Source organism: Sorex fumeus, unplaced genomic scaffold (genome assembly GCF_029834395.1).
Source record: "Sorex fumeus unplaced genomic scaffold, SorFum_2.1 ptg000002l, whole genome shotgun sequence".
NCBI lineage: Eukaryota > Metazoa > Chordata > Mammalia > Eulipotyphla > Soricidae > Sorex > Sorex fumeus.
The window spans coordinates 76,876,719-76,896,120 of NW_026606059.1; the positions used below are offsets into that span (position 1 = coordinate 76,876,719).

A 19,402-nucleotide genomic window follows, 5' to 3' on the forward strand; every position below is an offset into this window, starting at 1 on the left:
AAATTATATAGGTCTTAAAAAATTGTAAGTCCGGATCTCTCTTTCTGAAAATCGGCATTTTCAGATTAAACAGCGCGTTTTCACAAATTGGAAGGTGGACGAGGAAGGTGCTGCTTCCCGAGGGAACCCAGGAAGGAGCAGAGACCTTCTGCTCCTTTTAACTGCGCCTCCACCCCCACCTGAACCCGTCCTAGTCAGCCTTGTGCTGCTCCAGTGAACTGGCTCAGCCAGAGGGGACGATTTTGAGAAATGTTCGAAACTGTTCATTTATTTGGTGATGGGGAAGGTACATCCTGCGGTGCTCACAGCCCCGGCCTGGCGTTGTGCTTAGGCGCGCCCCCTGGTGGAGCTTGGTGGAGCAGGTGGAGCTGAGGATTCCAGTTGGGGTCTGCGATGGCAAAGCTAGGACCCCACCCCTGTACTATCTCTCGGGCTCATCATTTCTCCCCATTTAAAAAAAAAAGTGTGTGCTTTGGAAAACCTGTTGCTTGAGGTTCAGCTCAACACCATTCCCCAACACCCCTCTCCCCTCCATCAGACTGAATTCGAAATCTGTTCACCAAAAGTAGTGGCTTTATTTGCAGTTACCACGTAACCTTTGTCCCAGGAGTCATGGGCTTTAGGCAGCAAGTTAATGTGAAACAAGTGATCAGTTGTTAACAGGGAGTCCAGCAGATGGAAGAGTGGGGGTTAGGAGGTTAGAGTCCACAGCTCAAGTTAAACTTTCTCTGAAAATGCCATTTTAGGGGACGCATCTGATCTCTTCTGTGCTTTTAATGTCCTCTCCCCATTTCCTCCCTTCCTCACCTTCCCTCCCCTTTCTCACTCTTTTCTCCCTCTCTCTTCCGCCCCCTCTTTCTCTTTCTTCTGCCTTCAGTCCTTCCTCTTCTTTCTTTCCTTCCCTTTCTCCTTTCCTTCTCTCCTTCCTTTGTTCCTTGATCCCTTCCATCCCTCCTTCCCTCCTTCCTTTCTTCCTCCATCTCTGTTGTAGAGCAGCGCTGATGTCTGATCTCTTGGCAGTGCTCTTCACCTTTCTCATACCCAGTGACTGGCATGGCACAGATGGTGTCACAAATGCACCCACTGGCTCTGTGGTGGTAGCAAAATATCACAGATGTGGCGGCTTCAACCACAGCAATGGCTGGTCTCACAATTCAGGGGCTAGAACTTCAAGACTACGGGCCTGGCCAGACTGGTTCCTTCTGAGCCTTCCTGGGCCCCTTGCAGCCCAGACCTGTGACTCAGTGGTGTGTCTTGGTTTGAGCCTCACACTGAATCTTTGTCTCTGATTCATGCAAAGGACCCCTTATGTAAAGTCTGTGTCCAAATTTCTCCTTGATTTTTTTGGGGGGATATGGGGTTGAGGCTACACCTGTGGCACTCAGGGGCTATTCCTGGTTCTGTGCTCAGAAGTGACGCCTGGAGATGCTTAGGGGGTCAGATGTGGTATCAGGGATTCAAACAGGTCAGAGCCAACACATCCACTACTATCTTTCTGGCACTCCAGTTTAAGGTACTAGCAAAAGTATGTAGTATCTTTAACATATGTACAAAATATATGCACTCTCTAGATCTCTACAATAGATTAAAATATGTAAATAGCATGTAAATTTAAGATACATAAATAAAGATACTTCTTTATCTTATCTTTAAGATAAGCATGAAATAATTGTGCATCTTTTCCTTAACAACACCAATGACAACGGCAATGACACACTTCAATGATCTCTGGCAGTGCTCAAGGATTACTCCTATCTCTGTGCCCAGGGACCAGCCATGAAAGATCAAATGTGGTACAGTAATCAAATTGGGGTCAGCCACATGCAAGGAAGTGCCTTAGTCTGTTTTTTCTCTCTGGCCCCATGGGTTATTATTATTAGACGGGTTATTATTATTAGTCAAGAAGGAGCAATTACTGCTCATTCTGCCCTCACGCTGTTCCTTGAGTTGGCACCCTTGAGAGCATCTGGACAGGTAGGATCTCACCTACGAGGTGTCTCTCCATTCCCAACCCTTCCCTCACATTCACTTTGCCTCTTTTTAGACACATTCCTCCTTTGGGTTCATGCTGTAGAAGAACCATTTCCTTAATCGGAGGCATTTAGATCCATGCTTAGAAGTGAAGAGCTGGGCCAAAACAGCAGGGAGGGCGCTTGACTTGCATCTGGCCAGCCCAGACTCAATCTGGCATCCATAAGGTCCCCTGAGCCTGCCGGGAGTGATCCCTGAGCAAAGAACCAGGAGTCAACCTTGAGCACTCCTAGGTGTGGGCTGCCATACCCTCCCTTCAAAAAAAAGAAAGAAAGAAAGAAATCAACTTAGGAGACTTAGGGGAGGGAGAACATTGAATGCATTATTTATTTTGGGTTTGGGGCCACCCCTGGCAGTATGCAGGGGACCCTGCAGCATTAGATCCAAACGTTCCAGCATGCAAAGTGCACAGTGGTCCTTTGCACCACCTTCTGGCCCCAGAAAGTCTGGTAGCCCCAACATCCCTCACCCGTGCCCCCTCTGATGACACAAAGGAAGAAATCCTGTCAGCAAGATCCAGGCGTTGGCGGCGTTTCCCCACCCTGGAATGAAACCTGCTGTTATTTGCTGCCTAGTCTGACGTGGCTGACAGCTCTTGAGAAGATCCCAGAAACCCATATGTGGTCTTGTGTGTTGGGGGGCACTGGTTCTCTTCCAGGTGAAAGAAGAAATGCAAGTCCTCACCCAGGAGAAAGGTGTGAACTCGTTCAAGATGTTCATGGCCTACAAGGATGTGTACATGGTGGGGGACGCCGAGCTTCATGCAGCCTTCGCCCAGTGCAAGGCCATTGGGGCCGTGGCCCAGGTGCACGCGGAGAATGGAGACCTGATTGCAGAGGTGAGTGTAGCCACCTCTGGCCACCTCTGTGGGAGCCCCAGCCACGGCACTGGGGGGTGCTAGGTTGCAACAATCTCACGCACACTCACGAGCGCCAGGGATCCCAGCTTTGCTGTAGTGCATTGGAGGAACCAGAATTCAGACACGTGTGTGTGTTTGTGTGTGTGTGTGTGTGTGTGTGTGTGTGTGTGTGTTTGGGAAAGACTTCATTGTTGGCTTGAATGAGCGGCCCCGAGTCTCAAACGTGAGGAGTTTTTATACCATAGCATTATATAACAGGGACTTTCCTTGGACCACCCTTTTGGCCAAAGTCCGAGGGGCTTTCCACTACTTGTACTTAGCTGATTGGTTGTAAGTCATAGTTACGTAAAGGTTACATGGGCTGTGTGTGTGTGGGGGGGGGGCGCTTTCCTACCTGCATATGATTGGTAACTCTAGTTGACCTCACTATGGCTATCTCACTTCGGGGAAATCATGACTCAATTCCAGGAATCTGCACTCAATTCTAGAAATTCTGAAATGATACCTAGGCCTAGCTTCTTCTGGTTTCTTTATGAGCCTGTCATGATACTGCCTTTGCTTTCTCTATTTCTCAGAATCCATAAGATACACAGTTACAAAGTTGTTCATGATTGTATTATAATCATGTAATCATATAATGTTCCAACACCTGTCCCTTCACCAGTGTCCATTTCCCACCACTATTGTCCCCAGTTCCCCCCCCTCTTTCTCTCTCTCCCCCCAAAAGTGGAATCTTCTTCTCTGCTTGTTTTGGGGTCTCGCCCATTGGTGCTCAGGGCTTCCTCCTGGCTCTGCACACAGGGATCACTCCTGGAGGGGTGGGGACACCATATGAGGTGCCAGGGCTAGAAACCAGGTTGGTGCAAGCAAGGCAAATGCCCTTCACTGTATTCGTTCTTTATTTTGGTCTTTGGGCCACACACGGCAAGGGGTCTGTGCTCAGGGTTCAGGGGAGCTGAGGGACCACCCGGGACTGGGTATCGACCCCAGGCCTGCTGACTGCAATGCTGCACTCAGCCCGAGGAGCTACCTCTGCAGTTCAAATGTGCTCTAAACGGCACTTACTTTGTAGGCCCATTCCATTAGCAATGCCCGAAGGCATGCCATCTGCGAGATTTAAAGAGCTGCCTGGAACTCTTTTCATTAGCTGTATTTTTCTCTCCCCAGACTCCATTCCCATTAAAGTCGGAGAGACTGAGACTCGGCGTGGGGATAAGGGAATGAGCAAGGACCCCCAAACCCCACAATCCCAGGTTCTGAGTGACTTTTTGGTTCTGTTTTATTTGGGGCTTCACAGCGGTGGTGTTGGGGGCTGTTCCCAGCTCTGTGCTCCGGGCTTGCTCTTTGCGATGCCCGGGGACCACGCAGGGCCCGCATTAAATCCTGTCCTTCTGTCTCCGGCCTCTGAGCATGGTGCTTCAATTCTTGATTCTGGGGAAGTCCTACCCCTTGGGGGTACACACAAACTGACAGGAAATGCTTGTGTATGGCAACACATGCACACACACACATACACATGCACACACGCGCACACACACATATGCACAACACACACATGCACGCACACACGCTCACGCAGGCACACACATGCACGCACACGCACATACATACGTGTGCACAGCACACACACGCACATGTGCACACGCACACACAGGCACATACGTGCGCACACACGCATACACACAGGTTTTGACACACAGGTTTTGGGGGTGCTCAGTGGCAATAAAAAAGGGGGGAAGAGCTAATGGTGGTGATTTCATTTCTCCAGCAAAGAAAGATCCCACCCTGGGCCTTCGAGTTCTTTTAGTTTCTCTGCTCAGAACCGGTCACAGGTTCTAAGTAGGGGCTCTGCTTTTCAGAGGAGGTGTTGAGAATCTCCCTCATATTCTTCCAACCATTTTATTTTATTTATTTTTTTTGTAGGAGTACTGCTATTTATTCAGCCACTGATTAGCTGATTGAATTGTGCATGAACTCCACCTTACTTTTTTTTTTCATTTTTTATAATTTTATTTATTGAATCACCGTGAGAGCAGTTTGGGTCTAAGTCTCAGTCATACAATGAAACACCCGCACCTTCACCAGTGCCCATTCTCCACCACCAAAAATCCCAGTATACCCCCATCCCACACCCTCCCCCTGCCTGTGGGGCAGATGATTTCCACATTACTCTCTCTCTACTTTGATCACATTCACTATTTCAACACCAGACCCACCATTATTATTTGAGATTTTACCCCAACACTCAGATCTGCTGAAAAGGCAACAGTAGACAATTTGTGTTCTATTGCTGGTTATGAATAACATATGATGTCGTGTGACTGCAGTAGGGCATGTGGTTTTGAAATTCCAAAATTTTAACACTTAAGTCTGGAGGGATTTCTGCCAAAAGCCACTGGGTTTAAAGATCTGCTCCTGAGTCTCTGGGATCACGGCCGTTGAGCAGCTTGATGAGGAGCCAGAGAGGCTGTTCGTGGGCGATGACTTGGGGTCTCGTTGGGGTGGGGAGGACAGGCCCGGCTCCGCCCCCACCCCCCATCCCGTGAGGCCCAACAAGTTTCGTCACTGCGGGCCCAAGCCTGACTGTCCAATGGCCTCTGGAGGATGACAGCCACCAAGTCGCCAAGAGGGAGCAGGCAGAGGGACAGCACCCTTTCCCCCCTGGAGTGGCCTGGAGACAGTAACCTACTGTGGGGTCCGGACACATTTCTGCCAAAAGCCGCTGGGTTTCGAGATTTGTTTCTGAGTCTCTGGGATCAAGGCCGTTGAGCAGCTTGATGAGGAGCCAGAGAGGCTGTTCGTGGGCGATGACTTGGGGTCTCGTTGGGGTGGGGAGGACAGGCCCGGCTCCACCCCCTCCCCCCCATCCCGTGAGGCCCAACAAGTTTCGTCACTGCGGGCCCAAGCCTGACTGTCCAATGGCCTCTGGAGGATGACAGCCACCAAGTCACCAAGAGGGAGCAGGCAGAGGGACAACACCCTTTCTTCCCTGGGGTGGCCCGGCAACAGTAATGTACTGTGGAGTCTGGACGCATTTCTGCCAAAAGCCACTGGGTTTTGAGATTTGTTTCTGAGTCTCTGGGATCATGGTCGTTAAGCAGCTTGATCAGGAGCCAGAGAGGCTATTCGTGGGCGATGACTTGGGGTCTCGTTGGGGTGGGGAGGACAAGCCCGGCTCCACTCCCATCCCGTGAGGCCCTGTGTGTCTCGTCACTGGGGGCCCAAATGTGACTATCCAGTGGCCTCAAACGGATGGCGGCCACTGGGCCGCCAGGGGGAACAGGCCGAGGCACGAAACCTATTCCCACCTGGGTTGGCCCAGCACCGGTAGCCTACTGCAGAGACCAGACGCATTTCTACCTAAAGCCACTGGGTTCTGAGATTCGTTTCTGAGTCTCTGGGATCATGTCCATTAAACAGTTCAATCAGGAACCAAAGAGGCCTTGCCTCCAATTATATAGCTGAGCCGGAGGTGGTTTGTGGGTGTGTTTCCCACATACCTAACTTTTGGCCATTTACTTTCTTGGTAAACTTTGCCCCAAGTTTTTGGGGTCTGGAAAAAGGCACAGCAGCAATTTTGGGGTATCTGGAAGTCTGAAGGCGCCATGAGGCTGCTGATGCACTCGCCTCACAGGTACAGATTGACCTGCTGGCGGCACCATACCCCCACTTCCAACCATTTTAAAGTTAAAAAAACTTTTTTATTTTGGACCACACCTGGCTGTGCTCAGGAGTTACTCCTGGCTCTGCACTCAGACTCTGCACCCAGTGGTGCTTGGGGGACTATATGGGATGCTGGGGATTAAACCCACGTCGGCTTTGTGCAAGACAAATGCCCTCCTCACTGCACTACCACTCTGACCCTCTTTCCGACCTTTTCCATCAAAATTTCTTAATGATTAAAATAAAAAAGGGAGTTGCCAGCGAGACTGATCAATAGGCTGAGAACAGGCTCTGTGTGGAGAAACCCCAAGTTCCATCCCCAGTCCCACCTGGTCTCTGAGTAGCACCTGAAGGTGACCCCAGAGCACAGGACTGGGAGTAGCCCCTGAGCACAGCAAAATGTGACCCTAAAATAAAAATTCTTAAAAATACAGTAATGTGGGGATGGGAAAGAGTACAGCAGGTAGGGCATTTGCTTTCACATGCTGACCCCGGTTTGATCCCCGGCATCCCCTGTGGTCCCCCGAACCCACCAGAAGGGATCCCTGAGCCCAGAGCCAGGACCAAGCCCTGAGCACCCAGGGTGTGGCCCCCAAACAAAACAAAACACGAACGAAAAAGCAAATGTACAGTTGGAGCATTGACACTGTTGTTCCAGATACACACATTGGATGCACTCACGGTTTCTGCCTCACAGACCCATGGCAATATGTGGGCAGCAAAGTAATCGTGGTTTTTGTTTGTTGGTTGGTTTTGTATTTTTAGATTTTTTTTATCCTGAGTATTTTTTTTTTTTTTTGGCTTTTTGTATCACATCCTGCAATGCTCAAGGGTTACTCCTGGCTCTGTACTCAGGAATCACTCCTGCCGGTGCTGGGGGGGGGGGGGGGGGGGGGGGGGGAGAGTATGCCTGGGGTTGAACCCAGGTTTGCAGAGTGCAAGGCAAACGCCCTCACAGTTGTGCAATTGCTCCAGCTCCAAAGTAACCGTGTTTGTCAACAGGGAGCATTCTTCACCTATGTGTGTCCTTGCTGCCTTGTTTTATTTATTGGTGCTTGGTTTGGGGGTCCCACACCTGGCAGTGATCAGGGCTTCCTCCCAACTCTGTGCTCAGGACACACTCCCAGTGGGGTTTGAGGGACCATGGTAGATCTGGTTTTTGTTTTTGTTTTTTCTTTTTGGGTCATGCCCAGTGATGCTCGGTGTTACTCCTGGCTCTGCACTCAGGAACTGACTCCTGGCGGTGCTGGGGGCACCATATGGGGTGCCGGGGATTGAACCTGGATGCCGGGGATTGAACCCGGCCGGCCACGTGCAACGCAACTGCCCTCCCTGCTGTACTACCGCTCGGCCCCCCTCAATCTGGGTTTTGAACCCGGCCTCTCCAGCCTCCCTTTGCCTCTCCAGGGAGCGAAGAAGATGCTGGCGTTGGGGATCACGGGGCCTGAGGGCCATGAGCTGTGCCGGCCGGAGGCGGTGGAGGCCGAGGCCACGCTGAGGGCCGTCACCATCGCCAGCGCCGTCAACTGCCCCCTCTACGTGGTGCACGTGATGAGCAAGTCGGCGGCCCGGGTGGTGGCCGAGGCCAGGAGAGAAGGTAACTCCGAAAACATCCGTCCGCGCCTTGCAGGTGGGGGGACCGCTGCTTGGGCTTAGCGAAGGGTGGACGCTGCGACCCTTGGCATCACCCGGCGTTTCCACCACTGCCGGCCTCTTGCTTGCCCATCACTCCGTTGGCCTTCTCATCCTGCGGGTCCTTTCATCCCAGCTCCGGGGACTCAAGTTTGTTTTTTTTTCTTCACACCTGAGTCTGCACCTTTAAAGCCTGGGCAAGTCAATTTGGCGGGGGAGGGGAAGTGTGGAACTCACCCAGCGGTGCTCAGGGGCTCATCCGGGTTCTGTGCTCAGGAGGGACTCCTAGTGGAGCTCAGGGGACCATACGTGGTGCCAGGGATTCAGGCCTGGGTGCCCTGCGCTTTGTCTTTGTACTATCTCTGGCCCATGCATCTGACAGTTGAATTTGAGGAGAAAAGCAAACGCTTTCAAGAAGCTTCCCTGTCCCCATAGTTTATATAAATGGAAGAGGATACAGAGAAATCTAGGGACTCAAGACACATTCTTTTAATTCTTCTCCCCTGGCCCACCTTATTTAAACACCATGGATTGCAAAGTTCTTCGTGGTGATTTGTTGTAGGCATTCAATATTCCAACACAAATCCCACCACCATGGTCACCTTCCCTCCTCCATTGTCTCCAACCATCCCTTAAGCCAGCCCCAGTAGCAGGCCCACAATAACTTTTTAAAATGTTGCTAGTTACCATAAAATGACTAATGGAATCAATAAAAAATATTTCCATAGAAAAATATATGTGAAAATTGTTGTGTTTCACCACAGGGACATTAAGTCCTTGTTGGAGGTTTTACTAAGCTATTACTGAGCCTTCTGTGTTCATGCTTTGACCAATTGAGCCTAGTTACACTCCCATCTAATCTGGTGTGCTCCTACTGGATGTTAGGACTGTAGAGTTTGGAGATGTTGGGTGCCTGCAAATGTGATCCAGAGCTCCAAAGATTCCAGAATATTTAACTAGGTAGTGAGTTTGCATGGTGGCAGTGGTAAGATGTGGGTGGGGCTGCCAGTGTTTCTGTACGAAAAGGAAGATCAGGGGGGGTCATCCACCTTGACTCTGCAAGAAAGCCTAGAGTTTTCAGCCAAAAAACCCCACAAGAACCCAGTGTACTGAACTTTTTGGCAGTTTGGCATCTCTGTGAAGCTCTGTTGTGAGGTGTGGAGTCTGGCTATAGGCATGGTGGCAGATGTTGGGATGTGAGTCCAATTGTCCAGTCTTTGACAGGGTGGGAACTTGCCCCCACTCCCCACACACCCCTCCTGAGATCACTCAAAGGGTCTCAGCCAGAGAATAGTCAACACACTTTTTTTTTTGGGGGGGTCAAATTATTGGACCTTCTAGCCACTTGGATATTGGGGCAATTAAAACAATTGCCCAAACATATAATTTCACAGCAAAGACTTCAAGATATTTAAAACCAAAGTCATTTATATTAACTTGCCTATTTGTTTTCATTTTATCTACAAATAGTCTTCCTAATGATTGGGACAATCCTCCCTCTTTTATTATAAGACTTGGGTAGTGAAAAAAACTTTAAACCTTTTACTAGTCTTGGTAAGGGGCTGAGAAACAAGAGAATGAGGAACAAATAGGCTGTAGTTGGTAATTGATTTTGTCCAGAGACACAGCACAGGGATTAAGGCTCTTGCCCTGAATGTAGTGAACCCTGGTTTGATCTCCAACATCCCATATGGTCTCCTGAGAACCACCAGATGTGATCTCTGAGCACAGAGCCAGGAGTAAGGCTGGAGCACTTCAGGATGTCATCCAACGCCCTATCACCTAACCAACAACCCCCCCCCCCCAATAGATTTGATTCGGTGATTGTAACTTCTGGAATGTACTGTTTATAATTTAACCTCACTTTTAGAAACCCAGATCATCAGAAATTATTTTATAAATTATCCTGAATGTTTATTTTAACTGACTAATTATATCATATGGTTGGATAAAACTATGAAAATATATTTGGAATGTCTATAATTGGCAGCAAAATAAATATTTTTCAAACTTCTTGCTGATGAAGTTGCAGAAAGGATTTTCTGTTCAAAAATGTATATGACAAAGGCTTTTTTTTTTTTACAAAGGCATTTTAATAATCATCAGTATCATGTGTCATGAGTAAACTCAATTTCTTACAGGGATTCATAAAGTTTTGCTACCAATCATGAGTAAACTCAATTTCTTACAGGGATTCATAAAGTTTTGCTACCAATCATTTCTGACACGTGGTCACAGAATTTCCCTATTCAAGAGCAGACTTTAAAAAAGAAAATTTTGTCGTCTTGCCATTGTAGCACTAGATCTTTATCGCCAGAGGGCGCTGGTGTCAGTTCTACGGACGCCTTTGTGTAATAATTTGCTTTATAAATGGAGTGCTGTGTCCCAGTGCCTGTCAAGTTCATCCTGTCAAAATACAATTTAAGAAACACCAAATCAGCAAAAATGGGCCAACCTTAACCCACTAGCAAGTTATAATCGTGACAGCTCTGTCAGGAAGCACTTTCTCGATCTTGAGTATTTGGCACCAGGACAGAATTCCATGGTGAGAACTGAGGAAAGGTTTTCAGATGTAAACCTTGGGGAAAAGTTTCTAAACCAAAGCGTGGACAGTTTAATTATATTCCAATTATAACTGAACTTTTTGAACATGTCCCTAAAGTCCAAGTGATGGACTTCTTCTTCTTCTCTGGCTCCTTCTATAGAATGTGGAAACATTCTATAATCGTTTATTTTATTTAAGCATTTATTCTATAAGCAATTATTTTATAAATTCAGTCATTTTAACATTAAAAAATTATAGTTTAGGTGATAAAGTTACAGTCATGTTTAAGTTTATGGTTTTGGTGTGCAAAGTTATACCAAATTTATAGAGTGCCCACGACAGCCCACCCCATCATTTTATTTTTTGGTTCTTGGGCTACACTCAGCAGTGGTCAGTGATCAGGGATTACTCCTCGCTCTGCACTCAGGAATCACTGGTGGTGCTCAGGGGACCACATGGGATGCTGAGGATTGAACCTAGTTCAACTGCATGCAAGGAAAACACCCCACCCGCTGTACTATCATTTCTTTAGCTCCTTCCCTCCCTCTCCCCCCCCCCCCCCATATTTTTGTCTTTTTTGAGTCACACACAGAGATGCTTGAGGGTTACTACTGGCTCTGCACTCAGAAATCACTCCTGTTTATGTTCGGGGTAATATGGGATGCCGGGAATTGAACCCAGGTCAGTCACATGTAAGGCTAATGCCATACCCACTGTGCTATAGCTCTGGCCCTCCACCCCATCTTTGTGTCAGCCTTGGTGACATTTCCCCCCCATCCCTCTCCCCAAGTAATGTCCTTTCTTCCCAGTATTTCGCTTTATAAATCAGAGTGTATGTTTATTTTTTCCCCCTCTCTTTGCTGCATGAAAGGTGAGCTATTTTACATCACATTCGGTGTCATATTTTGTCAAAGCGTGGACAAAAAGTCGTCTTCAGCTAGCCCCTGGGTAAAGGACCCGGGTCTTTTTCTGGTCTGAAGCTGTCAAGGGTGAAGCACAGCGATGCCTCCACCCTTGCTGGCTCCTAGGTTGAAGGTGCATTTGATTCTTTTTTTTCCTGCTCTAATGAAGTACCACACACTTAGGGATCTGAAACAACACAACATCCGTGTCTTACATTTGAGACGGGCTCCGGTGCTGGCGAGGCTTTGAGGGAGAGGCCCCTGCCCTGGGTCCTGCTTTGGAAGTCTACACACGTGGCCTGGCTCAATCACCTGCTTCCCGCTTTCAAGCTAACCAGGGCTGTGTGTAGAACGCCGCGTCCTGAACCAGCCCTTGTGATTTTCTTCCCCCACGAGCAGCTCTGGATCACGTTGAGTTGACCTAATCAAGGCAGAATTGTCTATGATGAGATTCTTGATGCATCCTATATGGAAGGTCTTGTTTGTTTGCCGGACAACCTGGGCGCGCAAAGGAATCTAATACTGCTTTGCAGGCAGCTGCAGCAGCCTTGACTCGATTTCAAATCCCACCACCAGGGGTCACTCCTGAGCACAGAGCCAGAAGTAGTCAGCATCACTGGGTGTGGCTCCAACAGCACCCCCCCCCCCCCCCCCACACACACACCATACACACACACAGGCGCACACACACATACATATTCTCTCTCTCTCTCTCTCTCTCTCTCGCTCTTTCTCTCTCTCTCTCGCTCTCGCTCTCCCCCCCCCCCCCAATTTCAAAAGCATAAAAAAGAGAAATGTTTTCATCTCAGAGCTTTATCTCATGAACGTTTCCTCTCTGTAAATATCCTGGTCAGTCCATCCTATCATCTATGACTTCGCCAACACAAGTGGGGTCTCCAGAACATTTCACCCACATCCCCCCAAGGACTTGTTAGGGATGCAGAGCCTTGGACCCCATCCCAGTCTAGATGACTCAGAATGAGCACTTAGAACTAACACCCCCCACCCCAACCTGACTCATTTGCCTGTTACACGGTTTAAATACCAGCTCCAGGAGGCACAAAAGATATTTAATTATTATTTTTTTCTTTTGTAGTTGCCTAGCAATACAATGCTATGAAATTTGACTTAAGGGACAGCCAATTGCAGACGCAGGAGAGAGCAGAAGGATTATAAGAGCGAATGTTTTCTGCTGAGCGTCTAAGCTATGCTTGGCACCTATTCTAATGCAGCTACCTTTTGGGTTTTGCTCTATCTCATCCCACCAATGCATTTTCAGATGTTTTACCTTTTGTAGTTGTCTGAACTTTTTTTTCTATTTCCAGCGGGTGTGTGTGTGGCGGCACCACCACACCCAGCTATGCTCAGAGGCTCTTACTTCTGGTTCTGAACTCAGGAATTACTCTTGATTACTCTGAGAACCATATGGGATGCCGGGGATTGAACCCAGGTTGACTGTGTGCCAGATAAATGCCCTCCCTGCTGTACTATTGCTGCATCCCCTGTAACTGTCCCAACTTTCAAGCTAATATTATCACTGATTTGTGACTCTTGATTCAGAGACTTGAGAGATTTGACAAATGCGGACCGAGATCACATGCCTGGCATCCAAGGCCATCTGATCCAAGCCCCAATTTCTTCTCCTGCTTTCTACTCCTTTCAAGAAGAAACCATTTTACCAGAGTGGGAAATGCATAGATCATGATTCTAGGAAACTGATTTTGCCCTTTGGGCTTCAATTCTTTTCTTTTTTTATTTTTGGGTCACTCCCAGCAATGCACAGGGGTTACTCCTGGCTCTGCACTCAAGAATTACCCATGGCAGTGCTCAGGGGATCATATGGGATGCTGGGAATCGAACCTGGGTTGGCCGCATGCAAGGCAAATGCCCTACCCGCTGTGCTATCACTCCAGCCCCCGGGCTTCGAATTTAAGCGTGTGGAAATGCCTGTGGTTGGACCATCCCTTCATTCCCCACCAGGCTGTGAAAGGCTTTAAAGGAGCTGTGTCTCCATCTCCTGACTCTTCAACTTTTCAACTTGTCTGTGATCTTTCTTTTAGGGTCACACCTAACAGTGCTCAGGGATCATGGTGTACCAGGGACACTTACGTCAATAATGTGGGAGTCTCAGTGCAACCTGTTATTCAAATCAGCCTTGAGAGAAAAGATGTACAGTGTTTTTTTTTCTTTTTTCTTTTTTTATGAGGCATCTTCTCCAATGCGCCATACAAGGAAAAGCATAGCTCACTTTGTGTTTTTTTTTCTTTTTTTTTCCTGTTTAGACCATTGCTTTGTAAAGCTTTTCCCCCACTTATTTTCTTTTACTTGGAATTTTCCCCAATAAGCTTCTTTTAATTAGGCCGGGGGGGGGAGTGGAACATGTGCCTTTGTCCCTGTAACATGAAGATTTTCTACTATTTGCACAATCCCTTGTTTAGAATGGAGTCACCTCTTCTTGTAGGAATCTCTTCTCTTAGGAATTCTTTTGGATGAAGAAAAACTCCTGACTCCCTTTTATATCCCCCCACTTCCAGTGAAAGTACTTTATTTAAATTTTTTAAATATATTTCAATTGAAGTAACATTGCCTATTAATATTAGGTAAATTTCAGATGTGTGTCACTGAAAATTATTCTATGTAAGGATCACATTAGGTTCACTCCTGAAATTCAATTCTGTCCTTTATGTAATTGACCTCTTTGTCCAGGTTTATTTCTCCTGGCCCCCTCACCTTCCAATAACAGAAGGTAAGCACTTCTGTAGGAGTACAAAAGATCCTAAGGGAATTTTATGGACAGCAGCAAATTGGAAAACTTAGAAAAAGTGAAAAAGTTTTTGGGACTGAACCAAAAAGAAATAGAAAAACTGAATAGATCCATCCAGCGTAATGAAATTTAAATAGCAATCAAAAGTCCGCCCCCCACTCTGAAAAAAAAAAGCAAAAAACTCAAATCCCAAGAACAGATGGCTTCCTTAGTGAAGTCTAACTAGACATCCAAAGAAAATTAATGCATTCTTTTAAAACTGTTCTATGAAATTTTAAAGGAGAGACAATTTCCAAATATGATTTCCCAATACCTTCTATGAAGCCAATGTTCTCTTGATTCTGAACCAAGGAAATTACAGAAACTCTTAACAAAATCCTAGCAAGCCGAATACAATATACAGCAAAACAATCATGCAACACCATCGAGTGGGATTTACGCAGAGGATTCCAGACTGGTTCAACACAGGCAGATCAGTAAGTGTGATTTACAGAAGGAAGGACAAAACTCATGCGATCATCCAATAGATGCAGGAAGGTGGCATTGGACAAGATTCAACACCCCTTTAAGACAGAAAAATCATCTATTGCAGGGAATCACCTCAGTGCCTTTAGGGTGATGTATATAAGACCCAGAGCTGACATCAAACTCAGTGGTGGAAAACTGAAAGTTTGGGGCCCAGGAACAGCTCAGAGGCCAAGTGACTGCCTTGCATATTGCATTCTGCAAGTTCCAGCCCTGGACTCCCCCTGCTACTGTCCATGGTCTTTGGAACACAGCCCCATGTGTATCTCTGCAACGTGCTGTAACCAATCACTTGTGTGAAGCCGCTAAAAGATGCGACTCCTAGTGAAAAAGTGTGCAAGGACCACAGCCAGGCGTGCACAGCCCCCAACCACAGCTCCAAGAACCACAGCCACACGTGGGACCGATGTGGGAATAAAGCAGCAGCTGAAAGTCTTTCCTCGAAGAATTGGGTCAAGGAACGTTAGACCTGGAGGTTCCACAGGGATTCAGCTTCTTGGTTCTGGAAGCTGGGGGAATGGGAGGGCTGATTCCTCCTGAGGCTGTTCGTGGGGGTTGTGCTACTTTGTCGGGCACTGACTCTTCCTGGGTCTAATGGTTTCCCTCTCTGTGTGGGGTCATGCCAGTTTCCTCTCTGTTCTTTTAAGGACCCCATTCCTTTTTTTTTCTAATTTTATTTTAATGAATCACCCTGAGATACAATTACAGACTTACAAACTTTCGTGATTACGTTTCAATCATACAATGTTCAAGTACCCATCCCTCCACCAGTGCCATTCTCCACCACCCATATTCCCAATATCCCTCCCAGCACCCCCACTCCCAGCACCCCCACTCTTTCCTAACCCCTGCCTCTGTGGCAGGCATATTCCCTCTTTCTCTCTCCTTTTGGATGTTGTGGTTTGCAATACAGGTACTAAGCGGTCATCGTGTTTGGTCCATAGTCTACTTTCAGCACATGTCTGGAATTGTTCCTTGGAACATGCGATAAAAGAGATGTCGGAGGCGTCGGTGTCCTTGTCAACACAAACTTGGCCATGAGCATTGATTCATTCGAATGCCTAACAACCCGAATCGGACATTTACATTTGAATAGATGTGGCTCACTGCCGGCAGTTTCTATCTTCGTTGTCTACGCACCAACATCTAATTATGATGAAGGAGAAATTGTGAAGTTCTGCATGGAGCTGGAGAAGTTCTATAAAGAAGACCACACCTTCTACAAGATCATTGTGGGTGACTTTAATGCCAAGATAGGACCGAAAAGATCAGCCAAAGAACTTCACATCGGGACCCATGGCCTAGAATGGAATGGAACGAACAGGGTGAGAGACTGTCTGAGTTCATCATGTCGACCAAGACCATCCATGGTAACTCACAGTTCCAAAAGGCCAAATCTAAACGTTGGACATGGGAGTCTCCCGGTGGATAATTCCACAACGAAATAGACCACATCATATTCAATCGGCGGTTTTGTGTGACCAATGTTGCTGTTGTCCCAAAATTCAAAACGGGATCGGACCACCGTCTCCTTCATGCAAAATTCTACTTCACAGAGCGGGGAGAAAGAGCTGCAAAGTTTAAAAAGAGAACTCCCAGAATGACCACCAACTGGGAACTCTTTGGCACTATTGCGGCAACATGGGAAGATGTCATTGTTGACAACATTGACGAGAAATACAATCCACTGGTTCAGCACCTCCATGATTGTGTGAGGAATGCCAAGAGAGAGATAATCACAAAAAAACACCTGTCTTCAAAAACTCTTGAGCTTATTCGCCAATGTGGTTTGGCGCATGCCTCAGGCAACCGCAAGCAAACCTCCGAGCTCGCAAAGCAGTGCAGAGATGTGATCAAGGAAGACCTCAAAGAGAGAAGAGCAGAAATGCTGGTAGATGCGGCAGAAGCCAGGAAAAGTATTCGTAGTGCCCGCCTGTCCCTCGCCAACTACAAGACCAAGATGACTGCCCTCCGACGTCCTGATGGATCTATCACATCTTCCAGAACAGCAATGGAGAAGATTATTCATGACTTCTACTCAAATCTCTTCGATAGCCATGTCCACCTGCCAACATACCAAATTCCACAGGATGGATATGTCGTTCCCAATGTTCTCCCTTCTGAAATCCGACACACCATTTCGTCAGTAAAGAAACGAACAGCACCTGGCCCAGACAAGGTCAGACCTGAACACCTGAAGAACCTGCCATCAGTAATCATCAAATGCTGGCTCGGCTCTTCACACGCTACCTGTCTGAATGCAAGATTCCGTCTCAATGGAAAACCAGCAGGACCGTACTACTGTACAAGAAGGGAGGCATCCATGACATTGGCAACTATCACCCGATCTGCCTATTGTCTGTCATCTACAAGTTGTTCACTCGAGTCATCCTAAATGGGATTGGTAGAACACTAGATAAAGGACAACCATGCGAGCAAGCAAGGTTCCGCAAAGGATTCAGCACCATCATTCATATCCACACCATAACCAAGCTCATTGAGAGTTTGGTTGAGGTTTCTCGGGAGTTCAAGATGCCGCTCTGTCTAATGTTCATTGATTTAAAGAAGGCCTTTGGTTCTGTTGAGACAGAAGTGGTCATTGAAGCCCTAGCCAATCAGGGCATTCAAGCTCAATACATCAAGATCCTCCGTGAGCTGTATTACAGATTCACTACCAGGATCTCACCATTCTACAAAGAAGTAATCATTGATGTCAATAGAGGGGTTCTGCAGGGTGATACCATTTCACTGAAACTCTTCAGTGCCACCCTCGAGAACATCATGCGATGACTGGAATGGGAAGGAATGGGAGTGAAGATAGATGGTCGGCAACTACACCACCTCTGCTTTGCTGATGACATTGTTTTAATAACACCAAACATTAACCAAGCAGCACAAATGCTGGCCAACTTTGACCTTGAGTGTGGAAAGGTCGGACTACAGCTGAATCTTACGAAGACAATGTTTATGAGAAACAGCCTTGTTCCTGACGCCCCATTCGCTCTCAATGGAACGACCATCTCTGAATGCAACAGCTATGTGTACCTAGGTTGAGAAGTCAACATGACAAATGACTTGGCACCCGAGCTGTGCAGGAGGAACAGAGTGGCTTGGAAAGCCTTCAGGAGCATCGAAGAAATAGCTAAGAGGATGAAGAACCTCCGGCTCAGGGCACATCTCTTTGATTCCACTGTTCTTCCTGCATTAACATACACCTCAGAGACCTGGACCCTAAGCAAACAGGATGAGAACGCTATTCGGGTCTCCCAAAGAGGAATTGAAAGAGCTATGCTTGGAATATCACGTTTCACTCAAATGAGAGAAAGAATCCGGAGTTCCGACCTCCGTCAACGATCAAGAATCAGGGACACTGTCTCGTTTGCCAAGGTGTCAAAAATCAGATGGGCTGGTCACATAATGAGATCTAAAGACGACCGCTGGACTAGAGCTGTTACCGACTGGATTCCACGGGATGTCAAAAGACCGCATGGCCGCCTACCTACCAGATGGTCAGACTTCTTCATCAGGACCATGAATGATTGGTTTGAGGCTCTGTGTTCCTAGAGCAAACAGATGCCATTGGGCTACACTAGCACGCGACAGGGACAAATAGAGATGTTACTGGCGCCCGCTCGAGCACATCGACGATTAATGGGAAGTCAAGTGATCAAGTGATCAAGTGATCAAACTTACATGATTACGTTTCAATCATACAATGTTCAAGTACCCATCCCTCCACCAGTGCCCATTCTCCACCACCCATATTCCCAATATTCCTCCCATCACCCCCACTCTTTCCTAACCCCTGCCTCTGTGGCAGGCACATTCCCTCTTTCTCTCTCCTTTTGGATGTTGTGGTTTGCAATACAGGTACTAAGCGGTCATCGTGTTTGGTCCATAGTCTATTTTCAGCACACGTCTACCATCCCGAGCAAGCCTTCCAAGCATCCTTTACTTAGGGCCCCATTTCTGTGAGACCCTTGAGTGTGATGCTCCCTGGGCTCACTCTGAGGAGCAGCATTTCAAAGTGATGGCACTGAACTGCATTCTGAGAGGCTGTCGTCTCGATCTCTGTGGCAAGAGGCACTGTTCAGCTCACAACAGTCTTTTTTTTTTTTGGTGGGGTGCGGGGCTGAGGAGGCCACATCTGGCTGTGCTCATGGCTTACTCTTGGCTCTCTACCCAGGGATTCCAGGGGGACTCTATGAAGTCCTGGTGGGACTCCAGGGGACTCTATGGGGTACTGGAGATGGAACATACCGTACTATCTTTCCGACCTGATCAGATAAAACATAAAGTGACTCCAGGTCCAGGAAGATGTGAGGCCTTTCCAACTGCTTCTGTTTATTCAATCCTCCCAATGGCCACCCAAGAGGAACACTGTGCTTCGATTTTCATAGATGAGAAAATTGAGACTGATAAACCCAGATTCATCTTGCTTAAGATCTAAGGGGCCGGGGAGATAGTACAGGACATAAAGC

General features: G+C 47.5%; 1 protein-coding gene across 1 annotated transcript in view; it reads left to right on the top strand.

The window, feature by feature from the left end:
• Nucleotides 1–19,402, top strand: part of DPYS (dihydropyrimidinase) — a 96,900-nt gene that overhangs the window by 20,918 nt on the left and 56,580 nt on the right. Inside the window, exons 3-4 of the mRNA XM_056110613.1 lie at nucleotides 2,690–2,869; nucleotides 7,961–8,150. Coding sequence (XP_055966588.1) covers nucleotides 2,690–2,869; nucleotides 7,961–8,150 — 370 coding nt within the window. The remainder of the gene's footprint in view (nucleotides 1–2,689; nucleotides 2,870–7,960; nucleotides 8,151–19,402) is intronic.